Below are 10,998 nucleotides of genomic sequence, written 5' to 3'. Positions count from 1 at the left end.
TGAAAGTAGCGAAAGCCGCTTTGATCCTATGTTGATATGATTGATGGACGGGATTGTTTGGGGATACATTCGGTAATGATAGCAAAATTCTGAGTACTCATAAGGTTATGTTTAATGCACAATTATAAGGTGACACATATAGCCCAAGTGGGAGATTGTAAGAATTTTTAATTAAAGATGGGCTTGTATGTGTGAATAATTGTGTATTAAATTATAGGCTATCGAATTCGGTTGAGCCCAATTAAAGTGATCTAATATGGTTTTAGTTTTGGGCTTTAATGTATCCAGTTTAAGTATGAGTTTACATATGTGTAGAGACCGGGCCCAAGTCCTAATTCTATGATGGGCCGAATTAGGTCAAAGGGCATCCTCATATAAATAGGGTATGGTCCCCAGATCACATGTAGATTATTGTTCATTCTCTACTGCATCCCATCACAGAGAGGAAAAGGAGACTGCGTGTAGATTTGGAAGATCATACCGCGAAATCCATATTGCATTAACTATGTCAGATTCAGGTATGCTTCCGCTTTAATTATTATATTTCTTGATGATTTAACATGAAAGATCCGGTATTTTAAAGTATTAAATTATCTAACATGTCATCGATTGAAATGGGGAGAAATGATGATGTTGTCGACGAGAGCACAAATTCTATTGTGAGTAATACACCATCTTTCATGCCTTTGATGAAGACTGTATGGAGTAAACTTGCTAAGAATCCAAATTCTTGTGCGTGTTTTCTAGGCATCATCTGGGCTCTTATCGCTAACAGGTATATACGATTATCCACAAAATTTTCCAGTTTATATCAGAGAAAAATTCAACTTTCTGTTTTGGTTGCACTCTTTTAGGTGGCATTTTCAGATGCCCTCCATTCTTGAAGGATCCATATTGATAATGTCAAGGGCTGGGGGTGCAGTTGCCATGTTCTCTATGGGTATGGATGTATGTATATATTGATTCATTTTAGATATATATTTTCATTATAATTATAAATAATGTACATTTCTGGCCGCTATGTTCCTCTTATTCTCGAAGATTTTCGAGTATTGATTCTATTTCACATCTATGGAGACCGTAAGACTGAATTTTCGTCATATTTGTAAATAATGTACAGGTCTTTTTATGGCATTGCAAGAGAAAGTGATATCCTGTGGTGTCCTTCTAACGCTATTGGGGATGGTATAGAGGTTTGTTGGCGGACCAATAAGTATGGCTATTGGTTGTTTTCCATTAGGTCTGCATAGTGACATTTTTCGTGTAGCGATCATTCAGGTACATGTTATGATTGATTGTCTAGAATTTTATTTTTTTAAATATGTTAAAAATATTGAAATCAAATCATGTTGCCCCTTCATATAACATTGTATATATTGTTGTTGAAGGCAGCACTGCCACAATCGATCACTTCCTTTGTTTTTGCTCAAGAGTATGGGCTGCACCCAGAATTACTTGGTACTGCGTAAGTTGCAAATAAAGTATTATGGAACAAAGTTCAATTATTTATATCTATAAATATGTGTACAATGTTATAAATTAACTATTGATTAATTGTTTTATTTCAGGGTGATTTTTGGCACTATAATATCGCTTCCACTGTTGATTGGCTATTACACCATCTTTGATTCTTTCCATTAATGAGCTGGCTAGGAGTTTCCATCTGACCATCCATTTCAATACAAATTAAAGATGATTTCAAATGTTAATTAATTAAAGAAAAGAAATTATGACAGATGCAATGGTAGTTCAATTTTTGACTTTTCGCTTCTCTTGATGGTAGTAATTAATTGCATACTGGTATAACTACTGGCACAAAGTTTTCTCGAGACTATGTACACACTTTTAAATATTGCAAACCGTATAATTTGCTCATGATTGTCCGATGTCTAGTGCAAACTTCACGTATCCATGCTCATATAAATTATTTTGACAAAGACATTATGAAGTTAGGGGCGGAACTAGAAATTTTGTTCAATGAGTGCAAAATTTAATAAAGGTCGCACTTTTCGGTCATGGAGTTAATGATATTACGACAATACTAAAAATGATATAGCGACAACACTAATAAGATGATCATTTTCTTCCTTATTCTAGGATCAATAACTAGTTGTGCAACATTAAAATCTATTTTGTTCGATATCTCATTATCAACATTTTCTATGAACAACTTTCTTTTAAAGAATCTCTCCATTGGTACTTCACATTAAAATAGTCCACAAGTGACAATTAAATACTAATTAATAAGAAAATAACCACTAATTTTTACAAATTGATAGAACGCCAAAAAAATAGCACTAATTGTTTACCTAATTGATAAAAATCAAGATTTCAAAAATCCATCACAATATTACCAAGATTCAATATTCACATAATCAAAATCCTTAATATTAAACAGAAAAATCACATAATCAATAAAGTTTTTGCTGCAAATCTGAGGGCTCAAAGAAATATAGGTTTTGAAAAAGAAATGAACTTTGAAAATATTCGAAAACAAGGGTAGATTAAAAGAAAATTTTGAATTTCTAGTTGAGGGAAAAGAGTTAGAAAATGTCACCAAGCACTTGGAGTTGACGAAGGAGGAGGAGAAGTGAGTCAAATGACCGAAGATGGCAAAACTAGTGTCGATGGTTCCCTGAGTGCTGGTACCAGAGACAGGCAAAGTGGGTAGAGATGGTGAGAAAGCCACAAATGAGAGACAGAGGATGAAAATTTTGGGAAATTGGGCTGGGATAATCGGTTATAATTTTCTCTTGGATTTCAACTTTTTCATTTTTGGGTTAAGGTAGATTAGTATATGAGTTGGGTTGTAAACAAATGAAAAACCCAATACTTCAAAAGAAAAAATGAATTGAGTCTGGCGCTTGGGCCAAAAGTTCAATGTTGTCAACACTGGACTGTGAATGGCTCCACCCCTGTATGATGTAGTGAGAGTAGGAACAAGCTTAAAATTCGTTGACTCTACAAATACTTGTCAATTTAAGAAAATAAAAATCCATTGATTCTTAATAAATTAAAGAAATGGTTTTGTCATGCCTAATTCAACTAGGCTTGAGTCACTATCTAAGTTCTAATAACTTTAAATAAAATGCAGCATTAGAGGCAACCAATTAGGGTATTAGAGGGTTAGGGTTTTGGCTCAAGTAAGCGTCTGGCACCCTAAGTTTTACATGTTGCACCACATTTGAATTGTACTTACACTCGTTAACCTTGCTCATTATAGCATTTATGTTTCTGATTTTATTTTTTTAATTTTTTTAAATTGAGTTATCATTTTAACATTTAATTAATTAGTACACCTTTTTGTATTTGATAGTTTTCACTAAAATATTTTGTTTGTGTACTTTGACACACTTTCATATTTACTATTTCAAAAAAAAAATGATGGATAAGCCGTTCATCCTCTCCACAGACTTCAAGACAAACAATTATCATAGACGAAATATCCTAATTACTAAAAATATTGATATGGTGGCTAGTAATTGTTAATTTGTCACACAGAATAATCTCCATCTTCCAAATTGAACAAACGGGTCCCATTCAAAATTATGTCAATACAACCCCAAAAATCCATTTTTCCGACGGTAGATTCCTTTTGAACCTCCATCCCGAAGGATCCAGCTGTAAACTGATGTAGGATGAATAAGAAAGAAAGAAGAAGGAACGGGGAGGAGAAACGGAGAGAAGAGGAGAAGAAACCAGAGGAAGAGAGGGGAGGGAGAAAACGGCTGCAAGCCACCAAAAATATTTCAATTCTCATTCATCATCAACCGTCTCAAATGAGAAACAAAACAGAAATAAATAGTAGAACACAAACCCTAAAGAGAAGGGCTTGGGCCAAACCCACTAAACAAGCCCAATAACAGAAATATAAATAATAATCCAACTAGAATATAACTAATAGTCCAAAAAGAAAATAAATAGTAAATGGAAGAAAAATAAATAGTAAATGGATGTCCGCATCATAAACAAGTTGCATAATTTGAAAACCGCATGTGCAAATTTTCCTACATTTTATTTTAACTGCTTGTATAATCGAGGTTGCAATGTCTGATGTAATAAATATGAAGTACCACTTAAACAGTATATGTGATAGTAATAATATTTATGAAGAAAAACAATTACTTTGTCTAGAAAATGATGTTTATGTTGAATAATAATAAGAAGAACGTTATTATTCGACAAAAACTGGCGGTTAATTTGCAATTGTGACATCCAAGCTCTGACAGCAATTCTTAACATTCCAATTTGATCAATTATGCATTTGTGAATATACGGGTTTCATTTGAAAGAAAAGTTGAAGAAAAAAATTGAGTATTGATGAACAAATTCGAGCTAGAGAATATACGGGTTCTCTCAATTTCTGCGTACATGTATGTGTCAAGGTAAATCCCACATTCAGAGATAGAGATAGAGATAGAGATAGAGCTAGAGGCAGGGCAGGTGGAGGATTGTGGCCACCCCCAAAAAATCTTGCTCCATCACCTTCTATATAAATACACAACATATAAGAGTTTGGACTAACTTTTCTTAAAGTTGAGTTTTCGAGATAGAACCCAAATTTTATATAGCATCAAAGTCTAATTAACCCATATATGTTATGTATTCGATGTAAGGTTTACCATTAACACTATGTATATATTATATGACATTTATGTGTTTGCTGGACTTTTTGTGGCATCACAAGATAAAGTGATAGCATGTGCTGTCCGTCTAACGTTGTTGGGGATGATTTTGAGTTTTTTAACGGACCGATATTGATGGCTATTGGTTGTTTGGCGTTAGGTTGGCACTGTGACATTTTACATGTAGCACTCATCGAGGTAACATATGTTTAACATATCATACAAATATAATATAATAAATACGAGTTTATACATTTATATTAATGTATTTTTGCTTGCTTGCTTAAATAGCTGATCCGACAATAAATATATTATATTGTTGATATAGGCAGCGTTGCCACAATCAATTAACTCGTACATTTATGTTAAAGAGTATGGATTCCACCTGCAGTTACTTTGTACCGTGAAAGTCCCCTATTAATAATATTACTACGGTATATGCAAATTAAATGGAAATGTTTTGGACTTTCATTTATATATTTTGTTGAAAATAATGGCAATGAAGAAGAAAATTATAAAAGTATATCAATGAAGGTTTGAACACGAAATTAATTCCGCTGTCGTCAAACGTTATTTGCCTCCTTTCCAATGCTTTTTAAGGATTTTCGATAAATAGTTTGTAAGATTAAACAAACATTGACAAGATGAAAATCAAAAAGCAAAGGCGTTTCTTCACAATCAACAAGTGAAAATGGGAGAATTATGTGATAAATTTACTCAATATTGAAAGTATATTTAGGGATAAATTTTAATGGAACTCAATATATCTTTCTTGCACTTGGATTACCTATTTATAGGCCTTGACAAGTTTTTCACCAAATAGTGTAAAACAAAGATGAAAAACCACCAATTTCTAATAAAAAAGGGTCAAAAAACTAACGATTAGTTTTGATAGCCATGCGGTCGCATGCACATGGCTATAGCCCATGCGGTCGCATGGTTAAGCCCCCACCCCTTTTTTTCCTCTTTGATTTTGAACAATAAATTTTCAACATATTTATGATGTTATGAGTACTCTCCATTGATATGGTGACTAGAGGTTTCCTTGTGAACATCCATTCCGATACAACAGATGGACAATAATACTCCTATTTAATATGGTCATGTATAGGGCACACGTCTTTTTATGGCATTGCAAGAGAAAGTGATAGTCTGTGGTGTCCGTCTAACGGTATTGAGTTGGTATTGAGGTTTGTTGGTGGATAACAAGTCCGGCTATTGGTTGATTTGTGTTAGGTATACATGCTGACATTTTTCGTGTAGCAATCATTCAGATATATATACATGTTACAATTTGACTTGTCTAGAATTATTGGTTAAAAATATTTTAAAAGTATTCAAAACAAATTGTTTATCCTTCACATATAATTCCATATACATTATTATTGAAGACGACGTTACCACAGTCAATCTAGTCATTTATTTTTGCTCAAGAGTACGGATTGGACTAGAAACTAACTTTCAATCTTATACCATATTAATTATAGCTTTAATATAGAAAAATGAACTTGAATATTTGAAAGAAAACTTGAATAAAAGAATTGCACCAAAACTTGATTGAGAGGTAATAATGAGTACGTCTATAAACAGCTTCAATTGTTATTTTGTAATGCCATTTTTCACTTTTGAGTTCACGGCTCGTGACAATCCTCATAAAATGAATTATCTCTTCCTTGCCGTAGATATTATATCTAAAGCTATTGTTGACATAGTTTTAGCCAACTTTCTTACCTTTGATGAAGAATGTCAAGTAAACTTGTGAGGGGATTCGGATCTGTTGATCACATCACCCCTACAAAAAATGACGTCAACATATCAATTCTCAACTAAGGAAATAATTTCAAATGTCACTTTTAATAATGAGTATAGAAAGTATTCAAGTCCTGAATTGATTCCCAAAAGTAATTGGTCGTACAGTTTACATCAATGCTGTTCTCTTTGGCATCTAAAGAGTAATTGTTTGTTCCTTAAAATGAGTAAACATTTTTAACAACACAATTTTTTTACCAATCAAATCATGTCTTGCTTCAAGACTTTTCTCTTTCAACAGAAATGCCAAAGTAGAGGAACAGGGATGGGATGAAAGAGGGAAATACGTTTTTGGGTAGATGAGGGAACATGAGCAATCCATTCAAAAGTTTTGAAGCCTGTAATTATTTGCCTATTCCAAGGTTGAAATTCATTAACCTTGGAATAGCTAGGTCGACCAAAAATTTAGGCTCAATCCAAACTTTCGGCTCAAGCCTTATTGAGCCAAGTCGACTTGTGTTTTGTAGCTTTTTCTTTTTCTTTTTCTTCTTCTTTCTTTTTTTTTTTTTTTTTTTTTTTTTTTTTTTTTTTTTTTTTTTTTTTTTTTTTACATATAAAAAATAGCTGCTTGTGTGTGCAACCTTTTGCAGGCAGCCACACCGGCGGCTGTGTGCTGATGTCTAATGGGCAGGCAGCAACACAGCTGCCTATTATAGGAGCTGTGTGTTGCTGCCTATAACACGTGTTGTTGTCTGCCTATAACAGGCTGCTGCCCCACCCTGTTATGAAGAAATGTAAAAGATATCCAAATTTGGTTCGTATACATTTGTGACACTGTCACTTTTCAAAATAGCCAAAATTTTGAAAAAGTACGCTTTGAAATTCTAAAATTGCAATTTAGTCCCAAACTTATATAAAATTTCAAATGAAATTCGATTGGTTTCTATAGCAATTAATGATCCTATTTTACACTAACTGGATGAAATTGTCATTTTTCTCTGCACAAAAACACATCTTTCGGTTTTAATTTGTACTTTAATGCTTCATCAATTGAGAAAATTTCATTTAAAACTTTTCAAACTTTAGACATGATAATACAAAGTTTAGAGGTATTTTAAGGCCATGGAAGGATTTAGGGGATTGGCCTAAGCACCAACAATCCAAATTGATTTTCATGGCCGAAAAAGTCATTTTTATATGTGAAAAACAAAAAATTATAGGGAATTTTTCTTTTGAACTAGTCGTGCCTTGACTCTTATAGCTATGATTTGACTTGTCCAACCTTCAAACACGTGGGTCCCTCGTTATAGCAAGTGACTAAGCAGCATTCTTTTTAGAGTCGAGATATACGATCAAATTTTACTATCCATCCAATTAATTTTTGACATGTCATCAATAATTAACGTGTTATCTTAAATTTATCCTCATTAACTTCACCACTTAGACACTAAATTGATGATATGTCGAGAATTAATTAGATGGACGGCAAAATTGGATATCAGATCTCAACTCTTCCTTTTATGACACAACACTCTTAATTAAATGTTTCATTTTTAAGTAGTGGGAACTCAACACGAAGAAATCATCTGCGTTTTCCAATTATCAAAAAAGGTTAATAAATTAATGACTGCACTATTAACTAGACCACACTTTACCATATATATTTAAAGGCATGGACCCCCTATTGTGAGGGGGTACCAGCCTGGTATACACATAGCAGCCTTCATATACAGATATATGCACACAGAAACATTTCATATTCTGAAGTCTACATTCATAAGCTATTCTGAAAAAATATAATCAAAAAATGATAGCATGGGAGGATATATACAAAATAGTGGTGGCAATGGTGCCATTTTACGCAGCATTGGCGTTAGGCTACGCCTCCATAAGGTGGTGGCATATGTTTAAACCAGACCATTTTGATGCTATAAATCGCTTCAATTGCTATTTCATAATGCCATTTTTCACCTTCGAGTTCACAGCTCATGTAAATCCTTATAAGATGAATTATCTCTTCCTTGCCGCGGATGTTATAGCTAAAGTCGTCGTTGGCATCGTTTTAGCTTTGTGGGCTAATTTGAGTAGCAAAGGGAAGTATGATTGGTCTGTAACATGCTTCTCTTTATCAAGTCTCAATAACACTCTTGTTGTAGGAGTTCCACTATTGAAAGCCATGTATGATCAAATGGGAGCTGATCTTGTTATACAGTCATCAGTTATACAGTCTCTCTTTTGGTTCCCTGCTCTTTTATTCATGTTGGAATTCAGACGTACGAGGTGTGAAACATCAGCAATCTCAACAGCCCCGGTCTTAGATGACCGGCAAGTGAATTTGTCATCGATTGAAATGGGGAGAAATGATGATATTGTGGACGAGAGCACAAATTCTATTGTGAGTAATACACCGTCTTTCTTGCCGTTGATGAAGACTGTATGGAGTAAACTTGCTAAGAATCCAAATTCTTATGCGTGTTTTCTTGGCATCATTTGGGCTCTTATCGCTTACAGGTATATACGATTATATACAAAAATTTTCAGTTTATCTCAGAGAAAAATTCAACTTTCTGTTTTGGTTGCACTCCTTTAGGTGGCATTTTCAGATGCCCTCCATTCTTGAAGGATCCATATTGATAATGTCAAGGGCTGGGGGTGCAGTTGCCATGTTCTCTATGGGTATGTATGTATATATTGATTCATTTTAGATATATATTTTCATTATAATTATAAATAATGTACATTTCTGGCCGCTATGTTCCTCTTATTCTCGAAGATTTTTAAGTATTGATTCTATTTCACATCTATGGAGACCGTAAGACTGAATTTTCGTCATATTTGTAAATAATGTGCAGGTCTTTTTATGGCGTTGCAAGAGAAAGTGATATCTTGCGGAGTCCGTCTAACGTTATTGGGGATGGTATTGAGGTTTGTTGGCGGACCAATAAGTATGGCTATTGGTTGTTTTGCATTAGGCCTGCGTGGTGACATTGTTCGTGTAGCAATCATCCAGGTAAATGTTATGATTGATCATCAAGAATTTTTTATTTTAAAATATGTTAAAAATATTGAAATCAAATTGTGTTTCCTCTTCATATAACTTCGTATATATTGTTGTTGAAGGCGGCACTGCCACAATCGATCGCATCCTTTGTTTTTGCGCAAGAGTATGGACTGCACTCAGAATTACTTAGTACTGCGTAAGTTGCTTATAAAATAATTATGGAACAAAGTTTAATTATTTGTATCTATAAATATATGTATAATGTTTAAATTAATATTAACTGTTGATTAATTGTTTTATTTCAGGGTGATTTTTGGCACTATGATATCGCTTCCACTCTTGATTGGCTATTACACCATCTTTGATTCTATCCATTGATGAGCTGGCTAGGAGTTTCCATCTGACGATCCATTTCAATGCATATTAAAGATGATTTCTGATGTTAATTAATTGAAGAAAAGAAATAATGACAGGTGCATTGGTAGCTCAATTTTTGACTTTTCGCTTCTCTTGATGGTAGTAACTAATTGCATACTGGCATAACTACTGGCACAAAGTATTCTCGAGACTATGTAGACATTTTTAAATTTTGCAAATCGTATAATTTGCTCATGATTGTCCAATGTCTAATGCAAATTTCACGTAAACATACTCATATAAATTATGACGTCAGGACGGAGCCAGAAATTTTGTTCAGATAAAATTTTATCAAGGTCACACTTTTTGGTCATTGATTTAATAATATTACAACAACACTAAAAATAACATAGCGAAAACATTAATAAGATGGTCATCTTCTTCCTTGTTTTAGGATCAATAGCTAGTTGTGTAACATCAAAATCTATTTTATTCGATATCTTCTCATCAACATTTTCTACGAACAACTTTCTTTTAAAGAATCTCTCCATTGACACTTTACGCTAAAGTAGACCACAAATGACTATTAAATGCTAATTAATAAAAAAATAACCACTAATTTTACAAATTGATAAAACACCAGAAAATCAGCACTAATTGTTTAACTAATTGACAGAAATCAAGATTTCAAGAATCCATCATAATATTACCAAGATTCAACATTCACATTATCAAAATCCCTGATATTAAACAGAAAAATCACATAATTAATAAAGTTTTTGCTACAAATTTGAGGGCCCAAGGAAATGTGGATTTTAAGAAAGAAATGAACTCTGAAAATATTCCAAAACGAGGGCAGATTAAAAGAAAATTTTGAATTCCTTACTTAGGGGAAAAAGTCAGAAAATGTCACCGTACACTTGGAGTTGGTGAAAGAGGAGAAGAAGTGAGTCAAATGACTGAAGATGGCAAAATTGGTGTTGATGGTGCCCTAAGTGCTGGTACCAAAGGCGGGCAAGGCAAAGTGGGTAGAGACAATCAGAAAGCCACAAATGAGAGACCGAGGATGAAATGTCTGGATTTGGGGAACTGGGCTGGGGCTTTTGGATTTCAACTTTTTCATTTTGGGTTGAGATAAATTAGTATATGGGTTAGGGTATAAACAAATGAAAAACCCAATACTTCAAAAGAGAAAATGGACTGAGTCTTGCGCTTGGGCCAAAGGTTCGGTGCGGACATTTGTCTGCACTGGACTTTGAATGACTC

The 10,998-nt window shown here is 33.7% G+C and overlaps 1 protein-coding gene and 1 pseudogene across 1 annotated transcript; both read left to right on the top strand.

Moving 5' to 3' along the window:
* LOC111406500 overlaps positions 1-1,641 on the top strand; it is a 15,179-nt pseudogene extending 13,538 nt beyond the window's left edge.
* Positions 1,642-8,156: 6,515 nt separating this feature from the next.
* LOC111406943 (auxin efflux carrier component 5-like) lies at positions 8,157-9,843 on the top strand. The gene is made up of 5 exons (XM_023036296.1): positions 8,157-8,885; positions 8,965-9,050; positions 9,227-9,384; positions 9,495-9,571; positions 9,681-9,843. The coding sequence occupies exons 1-5, from the start codon at positions 8,182-8,184 to the stop codon at positions 9,751-9,753; spliced, it is 1,098 nt and encodes a 365-aa protein (XP_022892064.1). The 5' UTR covers positions 8,157-8,181; the 3' UTR covers positions 9,754-9,843.
* The last annotated feature ends 1,155 nt before the right edge of the window (positions 9,844-10,998 follow it).

Source organism: Olea europaea, chromosome 12, assembly GCF_002742605.1.
Source record: "Olea europaea var. sylvestris chromosome 12, O_europaea_v1, whole genome shotgun sequence".
NCBI lineage: Eukaryota > Viridiplantae > Streptophyta > Magnoliopsida > Lamiales > Oleaceae > Olea > Olea europaea.
The sequence above is the reverse complement of the archived record's forward strand: the minus strand, read 5'-3'. Positions and strand labels throughout refer to the sequence as shown.

Bases quoted from the DNA above. Each gene is read 5' to 3' on its own strand.
- LOC111406943 (XM_023036296.1), top strand. From the start codon at position 8,182: ATGATAGCATGGGAGGATATATACAAAATAGTGGTGGCAATGGTGCCA. The intron at 8,886-8,964 runs GTATATACGATT...GCACTCCTTTAG, and splicing joins TGGGCTCTTATCGCTTACAG to GTGGCATTTTCAGATGCCCT. The intron at 9,385-9,494 runs GTAAATGTTATG...TTGTTGTTGAAG, and splicing joins TTCGTGTAGCAATCATCCAG to GCGGCACTGCCACAATCGAT.